The sequence below is a fragment of the Salvelinus sp. IW2-2015 genome, linkage group LG1 (assembly GCF_002910315.2).
Source record: "Salvelinus sp. IW2-2015 linkage group LG1, ASM291031v2, whole genome shotgun sequence".
Lineage (NCBI taxonomy): Eukaryota > Metazoa > Chordata > Actinopteri > Salmoniformes > Salmonidae > Salvelinus > Salvelinus sp. IW2-2015.
Window position 1 is genome coordinate 334154 of NC_036838.1, and position 19024 is coordinate 353177.

A 19024-nucleotide genomic window follows, 5' to 3' on the forward strand; every position below is an offset into this window, starting at 1 on the left:
CATTTTGGGTTTACTACCATTTTATTTGGGCATTTTTATTGTCCAGAAGGCTGCTTTGAGGCTGATTCCCTGACCTGTCAATGTTTTTAATTTTATGATTTTATGATTTTGTTATACTCTTGTGAATTCTATGTTTTTTTTTACTAGATTACCTGTAGTTTGGCCAGGGCGCTCTTGAAAAAGAGACTTCAAATCTCAATGAGCCCTTCCTGGTTAAATAAAGGATAAATAAAAACATTTAAAAAAACATTTACGGGATGAATTAAAATCAAGAGTATGGATATAATAAATATGAATTTGTCATCAAGTGTATGTTATAGTTGGATATGTATGGGAGATAATCCAATCATATTAAGATATTGGAGATGTGATAGAAAATATCGAATTTGTTTGTAATCAAATGTATGTAATTTATGTTCTATCCAAGTTTTATGAGAAAAGCAGGCACAGACAATTCTTTGAAACACGTCTGGAAAGTTTATTGACACAATCGTCCGACTCACATTTAACAGAGCTCACAAACAGATCACTTGGAAACTAGTTTTCAAATAAAGACAGGTTTGCAAAGTATTTAAACAATGGATGAGTCACAACATAGAACATATATTCTTCTATATCATAGAAAATAGGAGCAATCGTGTTTGACCTAGCCTATGTTACATTTCTATGTGTAGCGTTCTGATCGACCCCTGAACTCTGTCTAAATGATGGCCTAGGAGATTATTATTTTATTTTTAATTTTCAGCTTGTCTTCTATTGGTCCCAAAGTTCACTAACTAGGACGGAGTGAACAAACAACTCAAACAACTAAAAGACAGAAAATACAGTATATTTCCCAGGTGAAACCTGTCTAGTGATATCTGAAGAAGGGGTTTTCTAAAATGGAGGATAGTAGAAGAAGAAAGCAAACACCCAAGTACAGTAGGATCTGAGATCAAAACACTTCAATGKAAGATAGATACAATACAGGGTCGACAAACAATCAGGAGAGATACCAAAAATATTTTGGGGGGTAAATTTGTATCACACCGCAACTGGTTGGTGTTATAGTTAGGGCCCTGAGTTTTCCAGGTCACTAGGTCAGGAACAATTCTGGGCCCTAGTCATAGTATCTGTGTGGAGGGCTGAACTTTAAGCCATGACATGAGTCAGACCACTTCAATTAATCCTGTATGTAACTCAATAAATACGATAAGCAGCAATGTAGGTGCCTTGTTGATTTTGTATGATATTTAACTTTTACATTATTATAGGTTGTCAATGTACGGTATGCCATTTATGACATGACCGTATGTCCAATGACTATTGTTTACATTAGTGGTTGTAGGTTAAATTCCTTGGCTTAAGGGTCAGTAAAGAAAAACTGTAAAAAACATGTCTCAAGCAAGGGGAAAGTACATGTGTTTAGCACAGACTTTGCAAATTACGAGGTGGATTAACACATTCATTTTTTTTAGGATTTCGGATTTCGTCCGACACTTAGTATCAGCACAAATTTTACTGCGATAGAATATGCCAGAGATTACCTATAGACTAGACCATTTAAAAAGTACAATCAGGATTCTTATAAAGTGACATTTAACATTGCCATACAACGATGGCCTTTAAACTATATACTTGGTAAGAGCTATAAAAACAAACCTGGTTTGGACTCGAAAGGAGGCATAAACAACAACGTATAAATTACAAAAAAATTCAGCGTCTGAATATTCAGGGTTTGTAAAATTATTGATCTGTGCTTATCTTGTACTCAAAGCAACAAGGTGTTATGATTGTATACTGCAGGGAGTCCCAGGTATTGGTGGAAGGTACAAGATAATATCGTTCCTGGCTCTAGGATACACCGTAGAAGTAGAAATAGCTGATTATTTCATGGTTTCAATCAACCAGAAAACAAACATTACAATCATGACTATCAATCAACAAAAAGAAAGCTGACAAAATATGTTTTTTCTCTCTCGATACTACCAACCACACCAATAAAACTATTTGCCTCATTTTAAAACATAAATTAACATTCAAAATGTGAATTAACACTCAAGCAGTAGCGTATAATGTCATAAAAACACAAAGTTCTGTTTGTGAGTGTAAAGAGGATGTACACGAAACATCTGTCAGTATTTGCCCCAAACACAGAGAGCTGGCAGACACTGTCGCAGCATTACATTCCAGATTCATTTGTCGATTATCTATTCATTACACCAAGATGCAAGATAAACGTGTTAAAAAAACGGCCTTTTCAGCTCTCGGCAGAAAGCTATGGCATATTGCTCCAGGACACACAAGCGTGATGGGAATTTCAATGGGATATATGATCAAAAAGGGGAAAATTCTTACTTTTACAAAATCACATTTTCAGGTATTCTTGCATTGATGTGATAATTCGACTTAAGTGTAAATTAGGATTCTCCCCAAAGGGATAAAAGTCATATGGGGTAAGTGACAATGCGTGTAACCGACTGTATATCTACTTGTAACATTGAGGAACTCCCATCTACCTCTCATAACCCTACATTAATGTGTGTAACTGTGAAGGGTATTTGTTGCTGGTGGAAGCACTATGCAGATGTTAGAATAGTACCGTGATAGGGTTAGGGTTGTGTACATATTACTGACTGTCTGTGATGCAAATGACCTCTGACCAGTAAGTATTTCGAGTTATAAAAATAAGTTGGAGTCAATTCAGTTTTGTTTCATGTGCTTTTTATCCTCTGAGTTGATCCTCTGAAGTCCTGTTTCGGAAGCTTTTCTTCGGACACACAACATCGTATTTGGTATTTAGTAAGGGGTCTTGGTGAAAAATATGGATAGAAACAAGGTATTATTTATCACACCTCCGCATGTAACAAATGAACTGTTCATAAATTAAGGCAGGGGGCTGTGTCGGATCGACGGTGAACGTTATTACCATGGCAACAATCACAGTGCATTGGGCTGGTGTTTGCGTAAAGTGTCACCATTTTGGGGCGTTAACAGCTGGACCTGAGGAACACCCAATAAATGTACTTTCACTTCCTGCTTCCAGTSACATGATGTGGGTACAAATTCTGGGATTGGATTGGGAGCTGAGGCTGCCAGTGACATTGTTTTGATGGTTATTTAAATTTCTTGTGTAAAATAATCTGTTTCTTCTCCTTTCTTGATGGGGCATTTCCGAGAGCGCAGTACTGGCTCCAGTGCAACATACAACACTGCAGAGCAAGCAGATAGCTAGCTAGCGCAACAGGACAGCTACCACCAATAAATGTGCTATAGAACTACCACACAAATACATTTGGTTGAGAATATATGACTTACTAAATAGGAGCAAGAGGTGATACAGCACTCCTTCACACGTCATATACTTACGTCCCTATACTTCACAACTTTATACATCTGTAGTTATCTTCCTATTGATGAATCCTATGACTACTACAGAAATGCACCCCTTTCCGGTCACGACGCTTGAGCAACAAATAAGTCCTCTCTTTTCCTCTGCAGTTTGCCTAAGTAACACACAGACAGAAGTTGTGCCATACTGAGACGTTATGTTAATAAAGAACTATCTGTAGAAAGGGCAGATATTTTGCCTGTTGTTTTGTTTTACAGACAAAGTTGAGTCAGGTTAAGAAGCAAATGTTGGAACTTAACAGTCCTTCTGCTCTTCAACATAAATAGATCATCTCAAGACCAAAAACGTTCAATTGAAACCACCTCGTTTGCTTCCATGCAAATGAGCAAACTCGCGGCAGTCGTCTGGGAGTGGCTTAAACAACGAAATAAAAACTGGTTTCACGTCTTCTCTTTCCTCAAAGTCTGAAACTTCCTGAATCCTTGGAGAGTAAGAAGAATGAAAACTTCTAGTTGAGAGAGGAAGTTCTCTCCGCGGTTGCAAACCCCCCSCCACTTCAAAAGCCGTCACACACTGCGTCAGAGAGGGAAAGTGGAAATGTAAGAGACCTTTGCAGTGCAGGTCTACTAACTGTACCAGCCAACTAAAAATAGGTTTTTGAAACAAAAACCAAGATTCTTCCTCAATATCCATCACACAAAAGTACCAGAGTGAACTGTCCATTGTCCATTTCCCTGATCTTAAAAGTTTATCAAAGTCTTTCMCCAACGTCTTCCTCCTCTCCACATTAACTTATGCCTGTGGCYCTCRGTTTCGGGGCCCTTAGCTTCAAAGGCCCCCTACGTGCTACGGTAGGTCTTAATGATGTCTTTGATTTGTCTCCTGCAGATGGGGCAGCAGGCGTTGGACATCTTCTTGAGTTTGACGCCGCAGGTGTAGCAGAGACACATGTGACCGCAGGCGTAGATGACCGTGTCCACGTGGTTCTCGTAGCAGATGGAACACTCATCGCCTGTCGGCCACCCGGGCCCTCTCCCGCTGCCTGATGGGAAGGTGGGTGACTTGGGGAGGCTGACGGGCGAGCTGGGGGTCGTTCCTGTTAGGGGGGAGGTAGTGACGGAGGGAGGGAAGGAGGGAGAGGGAGAAAGAGAGAGACATTCTGCATGTACACTACAGGTCAAAAGTTTTAGAACACCTACTCATTCAAWGGTCTTTCTTTATTTGTACTATTTTCTACATTGCAGAATAATGAAGACATCAAAACTATGAAATAACACATATGGAATCATGTAGTAACCAAAAAAGTGTTAAACAAATCAAAATATATACGTATTCAAATAGCCACCCTTTGCCTTGATGAGAGCTTTACACACTCTTGGCATTCTCTCAACCAGCTTCACCTGGAATGCTTTTCCAACAGTCTTGAACTGAGTTCAACTGAGCACTTGTTGGCTGCTGAGCACTTGTTAGCTGCTTTTCCTTCACTCTACGGTCCGACTCATCCCAAACCATCTCAATTTGTTTGAGGTCGGGGGATTGTGAAGGCCAGGTAATCTGATGCAGCACTCCATCACTCTCCTTCTTGGTAAAATAGCCCTTACACAGCCTGGAGGTGAGTTGCGTCATTGTCCTGTTGAAAAACTAATTATAGTCCCAATAGGCCCAAACCACATGGGATGGGGTATCGCTGCAGTATTGCTGTGGTAGCCATGCTGGTTGTGTGCCTTGAATTCTAAATAAATCACAGACAGTGTCATCAGCAAAGCACCCCCACAATGTAAGACCTCCTTCTCCATGCTTTACGGTGGGAAATACATGTGGAGATCATCCGTTCACCCACGCCGCGTCTCACAAAAACACGGCGGTTGGAACCAAAAATCTTGGTGTAATGTCCATTGCTCGTGTTTCTTGGCCCAAGAAAGTCTCTTGTTCTTATTGGTGTCCTTTAGTAGTGTTTTTTTTGCAGCAAATCGACCATGGAGACCTGATTCACACAGTCTCCTCTGAAGTCCTCTGTTACTTAAAGTCTGCGAAGCATTTATTTGTCTGCAATTTCTGAGGCTGGTAACTCTAATGAACTTATCCTCTGCAGCAAAGGTAACTCTGGGTCTTCCATTCCTGTGGCGGTTCTCATGAGAGCCAGTTTTATCATAGAGCTTGATGGTTTTTGCGACTGCCCTTGAAGAAACTAAGTTCTAAGTTCTTGAAATGTTCCGTATTGACTGTCCTTCATGTCTTAAAGTAATGATGGATCGTTTCTATTTGCTTATTTGAGCTGTTCTTGCCATAATATGGACTTGGTATTTAACCAAATAGGGCTATCTTCTGTATACCACCCCTACCTTGTCACAACACCACTGATTGGCTCAAACGTATTAAGAAGGAAAGACATTCCACAAATTCACTTTGAAGAAGGCACACCTGTTAATTGAAATGCATTCCAGGTGACTAACTCATGAAGCTGGTTGAGAGAATGCCAAGAGTGTGCAAAACTGTCACCAAGGCAAAGGGTGGCTATTTGAAGAATCTCAAAAATAAAATATATTTTGATTTGTTTAAAACTTTTTGGGTTACTACATGATTCCATGTGTTATTTCATAGTTTTGATATCTTCACTATTATTCTACAATGTAGAAAATAGTAAAAATGAGGAAAAATCCTTGAATGAGTAGTTGTTCTAAACCTTTTGACCAGTAGTGTATGTACTGATGTAATGGATCTAATCTACAGTGTTGCTCAATACATTCCTTACAATAAATACAGTACAAACCCATTTTACTACTGTTGTTCTACTATGAAGGCAGCCTCACATTACGTAACTACAACAGTAGACGAGACATTGYGTCCTCTCGCTGCACAGCACGAGAAGCAATGTACCGARCAGACTCACCACCCAGGACATCTGCTACCTAGTGTCCCCCTCTCCTCTCTTAACCCCCTGCAGTGGGTTTGATAGTTTGATTAATAGAGTGGCTCTGAAAGGTACAGACCTCCCGCAGAGCCACCACAGTAGGCACCGGAGCAGGGGCCTCCCAGGCCTCCGTTAAGGACAGGGTCAGAGCTTCCACTACCCAGGGCCAGGGCTAGGGCGCTGGGGGTATGGGGGGAGGAGGAGGGAGAGCTGGGGTTGGAGGGAGCCCGTGCCGGCTGGTCCTCGAGATGTGTGGAACCTGGAGCCAGAGAACAGACAGAGAGAAAAGAGATGGTTATGAAAGCATAAAGAGTTCAAATATAGCCACCTCAACTATAGCCACCTCAACTATAGCCACCTCAACTATAGGCACCTCAACTATAGGCACCTCAACTATACGCACACCTCCAACTTATAGCCCCAAATATGGCACCTCACTATAGCACCTCAAATATAGCCACCTCAATATACCAACTATAGGCACCTCAACTATAGGCACCTCAACTATAGCCACCTCAAATATAGCACCTCAACTATAGCCACCTCAACTATAGGCACCTCAACTATAGGCACCTCAACTATAGCCCACCTCAAATATAGGCACCTCAACTATAGCCACCTCAACTATAGGCCTCAAATATAGGCACTCAACTATAGGCACCGTCAACTATAGCCACACCTCAACTATAGCCACCTCAACTATAGGCACTCAACTATAGGCACCTCAACTATAGGCACTCAAATATAGGCCACCTCAACTATAGGCACTCCTCACTTAGTAGCCCAGGCACCTCAAACTATAGCCACCTCAAATATAGACCCACTCACAATATAGCCACCTCAAACTATAGCCACCTCAAATATAGTCACCTCAACTATAGCCACCTCAATTATAGGCAGCTCAATTATAGGCACCTCAAATATAGCCACCTCAATTATAGGCAGCTCAATTATAGGCACCTCAAATATAGACACTTCAACTATTGGCAGCTCAATAATAGGCACCTCAAATATAGTCACCTCAACTACAGCCACCTCAACTATAGCCACCTCAATWATAAGCACCTCAAATATAGGCACCTCTAGTACTGTAAGTGGACTATCCAGTAGGTTCTACATTGAAGAATGATCCTATATCATGAAGAATTGGGAGAAAGATTATTATTACTATTTTGATGTATTTATTTTATTTATATTAATTTAAAAAGAATCTCTGGTAATATTTATTATATATATATATATTCTATATCATCTTTATTTTATATATATATATATATATATTTTCCCCTTTCTCTAATCACCATTACAATACTTTTTTTTTTAAACTGTCATTATTGGTGTCATTTTCTCACCGGGTTTTAGCAACAGTGGCCTTGTTCATTCATGCTAATAAAGCTTATTTGCATCTGAAAGAAGAGTTGGTATGTTATGAAGACATAGGCCTACAAAGATCAGAGGGGGTTTTCTCTAAGTGTGCTATACAGTACATTGGTAGACAGATGAATGATCTTATGATCAAGTGAATGGCTTTTCCATAAGCTTTGGGGATTTCTAGCGTGAAGTTCAGGGAGATATGTGGGGGGTTTGTCACGTTCCACTCTTCTGTTTTTTTACATCCCCTGTTTCTGTGGTGAAGGCAGGGAAACATATGGGAATTCCGTGTCCACTTTTAAGAAGCACATATTAGGATGCCAGTGTTGCCTAACGTGAAGGGTCATGTTTCAGAGACCCCAGCCCCAGTGTGATTAACATGACATGTTGGGTTCCAAAGTCACGGACATGGACACATTACGTAAGTCGGAATGCGACCCTGGCTACGTCAGACATACAGTACATGCCTGTACATCGATGAAAGAGGATACGTCAGAACAATGATGTTTGAAGTATCTGAGGACGAAGTGGTTCCTTAACATTGGTTTGACAAATGGTCGCTAGTGATTGAGTAGTAATAATGTATATAGACTGGGMAAGATTGAGTGTCGCTATTGATTTTATAAAGGGGGATCGCCTAATCAAAAGTGATACTACACCAAAAACAAACGTMATTTTTTCCTAGACTGTATTCATAGGCATATTGAATGCATCCAGGTATTGTTRGTGCARCGCTGACCCGCRGTATTTGTAATATGAGACCAATTGTTTTATTTTTGGTTTAAGTAGGCACTAACAGAATGACTATTTAATGTTTCGTAAATTACTATGAAAACTGTCTGTCTTGTTGAGTATACGTGTCATAATTAAAAAAGAAAAATGATTAAAAGCTTTGCTAATTTTCCTAGGAACAACGGAAATGGCTATAGTCACCATTCGGCCCGAAAGCCACACCATCCAAAAACAGGGACATCATCAGCAACAACCGCAACAAACAAGCCACAATGAACTACAATGAACCCTTGAACATTTCAATAACATGTTATTTTAAGACACGAGGGATGAGAGGAGGAATAGTTCATCAAAGCCTATGGGGATTGTGGTAACTGGGAGTGACCTCGATGGTCTTTCTCTTCTTTCTCGGTGCGCTATGTCTGTTKTTCTGGATGGCACGATGGAAGAATGTGAAATATGAGTCGTCTGGTGTGTGGCCCATGGTCCATCATTAAGACTGCCATCAGCTGACAACATGGCGACCGGCCACCGTTTCTGRCATCTCTCTGGGAGCGATTGATCTATGGCCAGRTCCAAAATKGCTGCCCAGCTGCAGTCTTTCTATGCTCACGAACACTGGAGAGGCTGTCGACTAGGCCAGTGGTTCCCAAACTTTTTMGCTGACTGTACCACCAACTCAATTTACCCACTCGTGCATTTTATCAGTCGGCCTATGGTCTCATGAGTCTTCTCAAGTACACCGTGTGGATAGGCCAAGTACCCCCAGGGGTCCTAGTACCCCTGGTTGGGAACCACTGGACTAGGTGGCCATTTTGGTTCTGCGACAATGCTAACATAATGCATTAGGACCCATGTTGGCTGTAATACTGATCTCTGTTGCCTGATGACTGACTGACACGGTGCATTACGTCATGTGGTAGGCTGTACTGTACAAGTCTTGTGGAGTCTGGAGGTTTTCTAAATGGGGCWGTATGTGCTGGTATAGTTGGAGAGGAGGGTTAAGACCAGGGCTGTTTGTTTGTGTAGAGGGTTGCTCTGGTACCCCWAGGCTCTTGGTGCCTCAGTGTATGTGTATGTCTAAGTGTGTGTGGGTGCAATGTGTGTGTGTATGTGTGTGTGTGTGTTTGTGCAATGTGTTTTTAGATGGTCATTTGTAGAATGTCTATGTATAACGCACACGCCCATAACTATCCTTAGTTCGTACGTACACACCCTTATCCTCCTTATAAACTACCACTACAACTACTATTCAGAGTCCCCCTACGATCACRTTACTACTACRMTGACAGGTCCCCCTATGGACTCTAACCCAGAGGTGTGGTGGTGGTGCCGAGCCTCTCTCTGTCCTCCATCTCTCCCATTTTAATCCCCTATCTGGCTTGTCCTCATCAGCTGACCTAGGATCAGTGGAGCCCAGCCCTGATCCTCCTGTTCACTCCCAGATTAACTTAGAGAGGGACTGTGGACAGCTGTGGCGGCTCACTCCCGCCTCCCAAATGGCACCCTATTCCCTATGTGGTGCACTACTTTTGACTGCACTACTTTTGACCAGAGCTCTATGGGCCCTAGTAAAAAGTAGTGCACTACACAGGGAATAGGGTGCCATTTGGGACACAGAGAGTTTATTAAGAAGAGTATGTTTGTCCAGATCCTCTAAAGCAGTCTGCTATGGGAGGATTCTGAGGAATGTGGGCTATGTGACACTGAGACTGGGACATACTTTGACTCAACAACACTGGGTCACACACTGTCGCAGCACCTCGATGGGGTTGTGGCTTCAAAATTGCCGCTTGGCCCTACAGTCATGGTTGTGACTGAGGATGTCCTTTGTGGTCATATAGTGAGTGACCTTAGGTCATCATAGTCTCTACATCTTAGAAGCGGAGTGTGGGATTTCCTTCTAGGGACCTGTTTAGTGGTAGACTGATGAATAGGAGGGGAAGATGGGAGGAGGAAAAGAGGGGAGTGGGGTTGTAAAGTGGTTGCTTATCTTTCTACATCCATTGAGCTTTCTGAAACACGATATCCAACGAAACTTTAAGAGCTTTGAAAGGTTTGGCGACTGTATATGGGTGGTCTTTAAGTTTGTTGTCAGCGCCATTTTCTACATTTAGGCTCTCAATTGTAATTTGTCAAATCTATATATAGGATAGTATATACTGTATATATAGTTAAAGCTGCAATATGTAACTTTTTGGGCGACCTGATCAAATTACAATTAGAAATGCGAGTTATAGATCTGTCATTCTCATTGAAAACAAGCAGTAGATCAGATGTGGTAGACAAGTTCTATGTGCGATATTTCTATGCTTCCTGTGCTTTGTTTCGTTTTTTACGTCTATTACTCACACCAGTKTCAATCAGCTGAAAACACTATATTTTTGTTTATGGAAACGATATTTCACAGCGGTTTAAATGGTACAATGATTCTCTACTCTATACATACTTGCAGGCATGTGGAGCGTGTGTGTGAGAGACAGGATATTATCTGGCCCGACATGAAGTGAGTGATTTTATCAGTGCTCTGGTGCTGGAAAATGTTTTGCAACATCCAGGTATTTATAGCCCTGACATCTTAACATCCAGTGTTATATCTGACATTCTTAACATCCAAGGATATTATGCCTGACATCTTAACATCCAGGTGTTTTTAGCCCTTACATTAATCAGTACCTGAACATTTAACATCCAGGTGTTTATAGCTCTGACATCTTAACATCCAGGGTTTATACTCTGACATCTTAACATCCAGGTGTTTATAGCTTGACATCTTAACATCCAGTGTTTATAGCCTGACATCTTAACATCCAGTGTTTATAGTCCTGACATCTTAACATCCAGGTGTTTATACTCGACATCTTAACATCCAGGTGTTTATATCTGACATCTTAACATCCAATGTTTATAGCTCTGACATCTTAACATCCAGGTTTACCCTGACATCTTAACATCCAGGTGTTTATATCCGACATCTTAACATCCAGTGTTATAGCTCTGACATCTTAACATCCAGGTGTTTATACTCTGACATCTTAACATCCAGGTGTTTATAGTCCTGACATCTAACATCCAGGTGTTTATAGCCTACATCTTAACATCCACGTTATACTCTGAACATCTAACATCCAGGTGTTTATAGTCCTGACTCTTAACATCCAGGTGTATAGCTCTGACATCTTAACATCCAGGTGTTTATACTCTGACATCTTAACATCCAGGTGTTTATAGCCCTGACTCTAACATCCATGTGTTTATAGCCCTGACATCTTAACATCCAGGTGTTTATAGCTCTGACATCTTAACATCCAGGTGTTTATAGCCTGACTCTTAACACCAGTTTTAACCCTGACATCTTAACATCCAGTGTTTATAGTCCTGACATCTTAACATCCAATGTTATATAGCCTGCATCTTAACATCCAGGTGTTTATAGCTCTGACATCTTAACATCCATGTTATTAAGCTCTGACATCTTAACATCCAGGTGTTTATACCTGACATCTTAACATCCAGGTGTTATACCTGACATATAACATCCAGGTGTTTATAGCTCTGACATCTTAAACATCCAGTGTTTATAGCCCTGACATCTTAACATCCAGGTGTTATAGCTCTACATCTAACATCCAGGTGTTTATAGCTCTGACATCTTAACATCCAGGTGTTTATAGCCCTGACATCTTAACATCCAGTTTTAAGCCTGACATCTTAACATCCAGGTGTTTATAGCTCTGACATCTTAACATCCAGGTGTTTTAACTCTTGACATCTTAACCATCCAGGTGTTTATAGCTCTGACATCTTAACATCCAGGTGTTTATAATCCTGACATCTTAACATCCAGGTGTTTATAGTCCTGACACTTAACATCCAGTGTTTATAGCTCTGACATCTTAACATCCAGGTGTTTATAGCTCTGACATCTTAACATCCAGGTGTTATATCCTGACATCTTAACATCCAGTGTTATAGTCCTGACATCTTAACATCCAGGTGTTTATAGCCCTGACATCTTAACATCCAGGTGTTATACCCTGCCATCTTAACATCCAGGTGTTTAAGCCCTTGACATCTTAACATCCAGGTGTTTATAGTCCTGAATCGTAACTCCAGGTTATAGCCACATCTTAACATCCATGTGTTTATAGCCCTTGACATCTTAAATCCAAAGTGTTTATAGCCTGACATCTTAACATCCAGGTGTTAGTCCTGACATCTTAACATCCAGGTGTTTATAGCTCTGACATCTTAACATCCAGGTGTTTATAGCCCTGACATCTTAACATCAGGTTCATTATCCTTGAATCTTAACATCCAGGTGTTTATAGTCCGACATCTTAACATCCAGTGTTTATAGCCTGACATCTTAACATCCAGGTGTTTATAGCCTGACATCTTAACATCCAGGTGTTTATACCCTGACATTCTAACATCAGTGTTTATAGTCCTGACATCTTAACATCCAGGTGTTTATAGCCCTGACATCTTAACATCCCTGCAATCAGATGTTAGTATCTGTAGGGCGGTGTGTGTGTATATGTGTGTGTGTACATGTACATTAAGGGCCCTTTCATAATATTGAATTGCACCCCCCCCCCACCTTGCCCTCAGAACAGCCTCAATTCGTCGGGGCATGGACGCAACAAGGTGTCGAAATCGTTCCACAGGGATGCTGACCCATGTTGACTCCAATGCTTCCCACAGKTGTGTCAAGTTGGCTGGATGTCCTTTGGGGTGGTGAACCATTCTTGATACACACGGGAAACTGTTGAGTGTGAAAACCCCAGCAGCGTTGCAGTGCGCCTGGCACACAAACCGATGCGCCTGGCACCTACTACCATACTCCGTTCAAAGGAACTTAAATCTTTTGTCTTGCCCATTCACCCTACATACACAATCACATAAACAATCCATGTCTCAATTGTCTCAAGGCTTGAAAAATATTATTTTACCTGTCTCCTCCCCTTCCTCTACACTGATTGAAGTGGATTTAACAAGTGACATCAATAAGGGATCATAGCTTTCACCTGGATTCACCTGGTCAGTCTATGTCATGGAAAGAGCATGTGTCCTTAATGTTTTGTACACTCTGTGTGTGTGTGTGTGTGTGTGTGTGACTCTGACAGGGAGAGGGAGAGAAGGTGAGAGAGAGAGGGAGAGAGGGAGAGCGAGGAAGAGAGAGAGAGAGAGCGACATCAGGAAAGGTGAATAAACGGCCAACCATGCCAGACCCAAGGATGTTTCAATGTTTCAGTCTGAAGGAGGGAGAAAGAAAGAAAGAAAGAAAGAAAGAAAGAAAGAAAGAATTACAGTGGCTGGAGTAGCTTTGGGTGGCGGGCGAGACTGTTCACTTGAGCGTGAACGAGCTGACATTCTAATGGAATCTATAATGCATAGGGAGAGGGTCAGATTAATAGTGTCCTATTTCTCTACTGCTGTTCTCTCCCTCCCTCTAACATCTCCTCCACTATCACACCATCATCCTCCCCATTTACAGATGTAGGACCTTCATTTGATCACTCTGTTGCAGGATAGCTTTGTAGTGTTGATTATAATCAACATTGATTATAATCCACATAATAATTCACATTMATTTGTTCATTTGTTCATTCATTTGTGTACCCATTCATCCATTCATTCATTCATTACACTTAATCATTCATTCATTAACTGTTCAATCATTAACGAATTCATTCATTCATTCATTCTCTCTGAATATCAAATTGTTGCTTCTTAGTGAGCATGCTAGCTAGGAGCCCTAATCTTGACCTTCAGTTTTCACTCACCCTACCAAGGGCACTCCCCCACTAGGGGAGCTCAGGAATTAGTTGACCTCATGTCAGTGCACAACACACACAGCTTAAGCCAGCTTAAAGGAGCACTCCCAAATKTGTACGCAGCCCCACGRGCCAAATTCAGGTAAACCTGAGAGCCTATAAAACAAATTCAGACCTGCCATCACATGAACAGATAAGACACTTCCTAACATTGGAGCATTGGAACATAAAGGTAATTTACTATCTATCAGGGTTAGAAGGAATTCCTAGATTTTTCGGATGAATGATTGTAGTGTAGTCTCTAGAACAGTCGTTTCATGTTGCCGTAAACTCCTCGTAAGGTGATCCGTATTAAGAGAAACTCAGCAGTATTCAGGCAGTTCTGTTGTCAACAAGAGAACTTCCTTGAACTCCTTGAAAAAAACTGAAAAAGTAGCCCTAGTGCTCCTGCTAAATGTTAATAAAAGCATGTGTCATGTACTAGTACAACAGACAATCAGAGCAAACCACAACACCATAACACCATCTCCCTGTGCAGCTAACGAGTTCCTAGTAAAAAAGCATGGTGAGAAGACCCATAGGGCTGCATTTCCTGTGCAGTTTTCATGTAGGCCCATAGTGTTGTTGTTGACTGTTGGCCTAGTGCCACTGCGGTTTCCCGATCTATCAATACCCCAGAGCCACACTCCAGCCTCAGAAAGTGTGTAGTCCAGCCCTAAATGTAATGTATCGATGTGGCTTTCATTGATCGCGCTGTCAGCCACCTGCCTGTGTGTCTCCAGAGTGCCTAAAGGAGCAGACCAGATCCAAAATGGTGGCTGTGTAATGTAATATAATGAGACCAGTTCTAACATGGTGGCATGAGGGCATGTCGATGCCTTGCTAACTGCTGTGACCTCCATGGCTGCATGGAGAATAAGCGTGTTAGCATGAGGGCAATTTACAGGTGGGCAAACAAGCAGCACTTAATGAAAATACCATGTTAGCATTATATATCAGCACGGTAAGGTGTAGTTTATTTAACTCTCTCGTCTCTCTCTCTCTCTCGTCTCTCTCTCTCTCTCTCTCTCTCTCTCTCTCTCTCTCTCTCTCTCCTTTACTTCACTGAGAGGAAAGAGGGATATATTTAGCCGGAGTTTGATTCGTCCTAAGAAGCGAAACAATGACGACACGTTGACGAGGTTGGGCCTGATTTGGTTGTGTGGCTTCGTAATTGGACTGTTAAAATAAGACAGGCCATCAACCTTCCCTGTCTTTCTACATGATACACCTAACAAAGACGTGTCATTTTAAAATGTCCGCTTGTCCAGTCTCCGAAACGCTCTGCCAAATTTTTATTTGCATGTAATTATGGTTCAATAAAAGAAAGCCATTATGTCATAGAAGRATATCGGAGTGAACATTCGCTGTTTTTTAGTTTAGACGTTTGTCTGCCCTTTTCGCAGATAATGTAAAGAGGGACCTTGTGCACCGGTTGGCTGGATAGGGGGCCTACAGATGTAGGATCGACATTTGATCACCCTGTTGCAGGAGGTTTGAGTTTTAAAAAGGCTCCTGAAGTTTGTAATTTCCACTTTGAAATCTCACACTAGATTTTCTCTGTAGTATAAGCCACATAATAATTCACATTTACTGTTGCTGCAGGATTATTCCCCTGCGGCATTTTCCTGGCTCAAATGAAGATCCTTCATCTGTAAGTAAATACGTATAAAGAGCTCAGCAATTCACCTCTCAAACAGTCTAAAAGCACAGTTGTAGCTACTTTAGCCACACCTGCCTGCCACGGCAGAAATAMAGTATGTTTGGCATATTGCAAATGAAGCGTACGGCCGCCCGCCCACCCGCACATCTTTCCCACTTCATGTTCATTATCTGTATTTRGAGTGTGTAATCAAGCATGGGGGCTCTCGGCATACTCCTGAGAGGTAGTGTGTGTCCCGTAGCGAAGACATGTTTCCCCCGCTGTGGGTAGGTCGCAAGMACATACACACACATGCGAGAACATGCAAACACACACACATACATACACACCATACAGACAGGAGAAGACGTGTTGTGGCCGCCAGGTTGCAGGGTCTGGCTCCCACACTCCTCCTTTCACTTGTTCCCTCTCTTCCTGTTATTATCGTGGCAGGTCGTGAGACAGCGTCTACTTTGCTCCCCAGTAATACCTTTAGAAGTGCATTTGGATCTGACTTCCTGTGTCAAGGCGCTGTATTGAAGCACATGACATAAGTGTACAGTACATCTCTGAGCTCTGTGATGCGGGTGGGGCCCTAAATCCCTGACTTACGATCGATCATAAATGGATAAATGAAAAAGTTTATACCGTTGTACACCATGTCAGATTCAATCCTCCTAGGGCCTGTAGTACTGTAGACACTGTAGTATTTAAGGCCAGGACCTGACCATGTGACCTGATCAGGAAAAGTCCCCTAGCCCCTACAGTCCATAGMTAGGGCCTGGAGTTTTCCCTAGTCAGGTAACATACGTAGGAAAAACTCCTGGCCCCACACAGAGCATTCAAGTAATAGTAGAGAGAAGTACTCTAAGTACACGTAACTGCCAAATTAAAGGAAACACGTGTGGTGGCCCAACGGCCTATTAAGACAAGTTAGGTTAGTGTTTGCTTTATTTTGGCAGTTACCTGTATAAYATAACAGTCATTCTGACTTACCCAGTATCCTGAGTTGAGAGACGGCTCCGTGCAGACCGAAGAACATCCACAGGGGCCGGGAGTTGTCCACACACACTTGCATCCCCGCGTTGGTGCCATTGTGGCTCAAGATCACCTCCCCTTCCTGGTTGACCAGGAARCCCAGTATATCACTGCTCTGGAGCAGCGTGGGCACTCGGCAYACRGCCCAGAATTCCTTGCGGTCGACTAASGCCTCCGGGTTGTAGGGCAGGTCGCTAGGGCGCAGCACGGCGGGGTCGCATGATGTCACGCCGTAGGACAGCGATCCCGACCTAGCCGGGCTCGACTTGGTCACCTTGATGAACACGGTCTCGCCGGTACGCAGTGGCCGGTCAGTGAAGACGAGTGTTCGCTCCTCTCTGGCGTGCTCGGATCTCGCCACCGTCTGCTCGTCGAGCRTCTTGATGTGGGCACCGCGGAGGGCGTGGAAATGGAGGTCGCTTTCGAGGGAGTGTGGRAGGACAGAGGACTGCTGGGTGTTGAGGGAGTTCTGGGGGATGGGGCAGGAGGCGGAGGGAGGGGCCAGGTGGAGATGGGCGTGGTTATGTGTGTGGGCTGGGCCAGAGCCGTCCGCTTCCTGCAGGTTGAGGTCACAGAGGCTGACAGAGAGGCGGGATTCATCTGCCTCGCGGCGGAGAGAGGAGGAGCGCACGGTGGTGAAGGAGCGKGGACGGAGGAAGTCGGGAGGGACGATCTCACTCTCTTGAAGAAAAGAAGAAGGGAGAGAGAGGGAGAGATCGAGGGAGGGAGAGAGAGAGCGAGAGAGCCAATTTTAGTTTCTATAATCATTGTAAATTGTGTTGAAATATAAAGRGAAAGAGAGACCATTATATCTAAGAAAGAGACGAAGAGAGATAAAATGAGGGATAGTCAACTAATAATAATACTATAGTGTTGCTGTGTTGTCATTTGTTAGTGTTAGAATTATTTGACAGTTTATATAGCCATTTCTGTTGCAATGTATTGTTTTGCCAACCTTGGAATATTCCTTGAATTGAAAAGAGAGAGAAACAGAGAGGAACAGAGAGATAATTAATGGAAGAGAGACACAAGCCAAGTACTAAAGAAAAGGCCCGAAATTGGCTGATGTTACGAACTAGTACGAGATGTAGGATATTGCTAATTAGCTGGTACACCAGCAGAGGAACGTGTCATTTGGCTTGTTTAAAGATGTAGAAATTAATTTGAAAAAAAATAGATTTGGTTGAGTGCTTTAATATCAATAGGGAGCAGAATCATCTCATTTCACATGAGGAGGACAAAGTGCTTCATTAACCAGCCTTGGATGATACCAAGAAATAAATTAGTGTTTGTAAGACAGTGTGGGTGTATGTGTGTGTCTGTGTGTGTGGAGCTCCCTCCTTCTGCATTCCCAGCAGTCCATAGTACAGTATCATCCTTCTACAGTGAGCCATTTATATCTTGCACACATTGTCCCCCTTCACACAGTAGGGCGGGTAGTAGTGGCGCACAACACACACACACCACACACACACACACACACACACACACACACACACACACACACCACACACACACACAACACACACACAACACACACACACACACACACACACACACACACACACACCACACACACACACACAGAGAATGCCCTGCTTATAGTCTCCCCCCCCCACCCCACCCCTGCTGGCAGCTGCCTGCCTGAAATAAGGTCTCTAAATGTGTAACCCCTCCACTCCCCATCAGCCCAGCGTTGGGAGAATTAGCCCTGGGGTGTATTCAATTAGAGCCAAACAGAACCAAAATGGAAGCAAATGGAACGAAAAGGGAGGCACCTACAGTACCTGAATTTGTCAAATAGAAAATCTAGTTTTCGTTGCGAAACGTTTCGAACTAATGATTACACCCCTGTCGGCGCTGAAGAGACATCCCCATCACTCAGACAGAGAGAGGAGCAGGAGGGAGAGAGGGAGGGGGAAGGGAGGCACAAAGAAGAGGACAGTCATTGCTCAGAGGTGTGAAGTGGATAAGGAAGAGTGACCAGACTGACCACCTTGTTGATGGACGAGAGAGAGAGAGAGAGAGAGAGAGAGAGAGAGAGAGAGAGAGAGAGAGAGAGAGAGAGAGAGAGAGAGAGAGAGAGAGAGAGAAGAGAGAGAGAGAGAGAGAGAGAGAGAGAGGAGGAGAGATTGGGGAGATGGATAGCAAGGTAAGCGGGGGAGGGCAAGAGAAAGAAA

At 42.7% G+C, this 19024-nt stretch overlaps 1 protein-coding gene across 1 annotated transcript in view; it reads right to left on the reverse strand.

Annotated features, from left to right (window-relative positions):
• Nucleotides 1-454: 454 nt before the first annotated feature.
• The window catches only part of neurl1aa (neuralized E3 ubiquitin protein ligase 1Aa), a 72615-nt gene continuing 54045 nt past the window's right edge, over nt 455-19024 (reverse strand). The window contains exons 4-6 of the mRNA XM_024010143.2: nt 16803-17525; nt 6322-6501; nt 455-4427 (exon numbers count right to left, since the gene is read on the reverse strand). Coding sequence (XP_023865911.1) covers nt 4171-4427; nt 6322-6501; nt 16803-17525 — 1160 coding nt within the window. The 3' untranslated portion in view covers nt 455-4170. The remainder of the gene's footprint in view (nt 4428-6321; nt 6502-16802; nt 17526-19024) is intronic.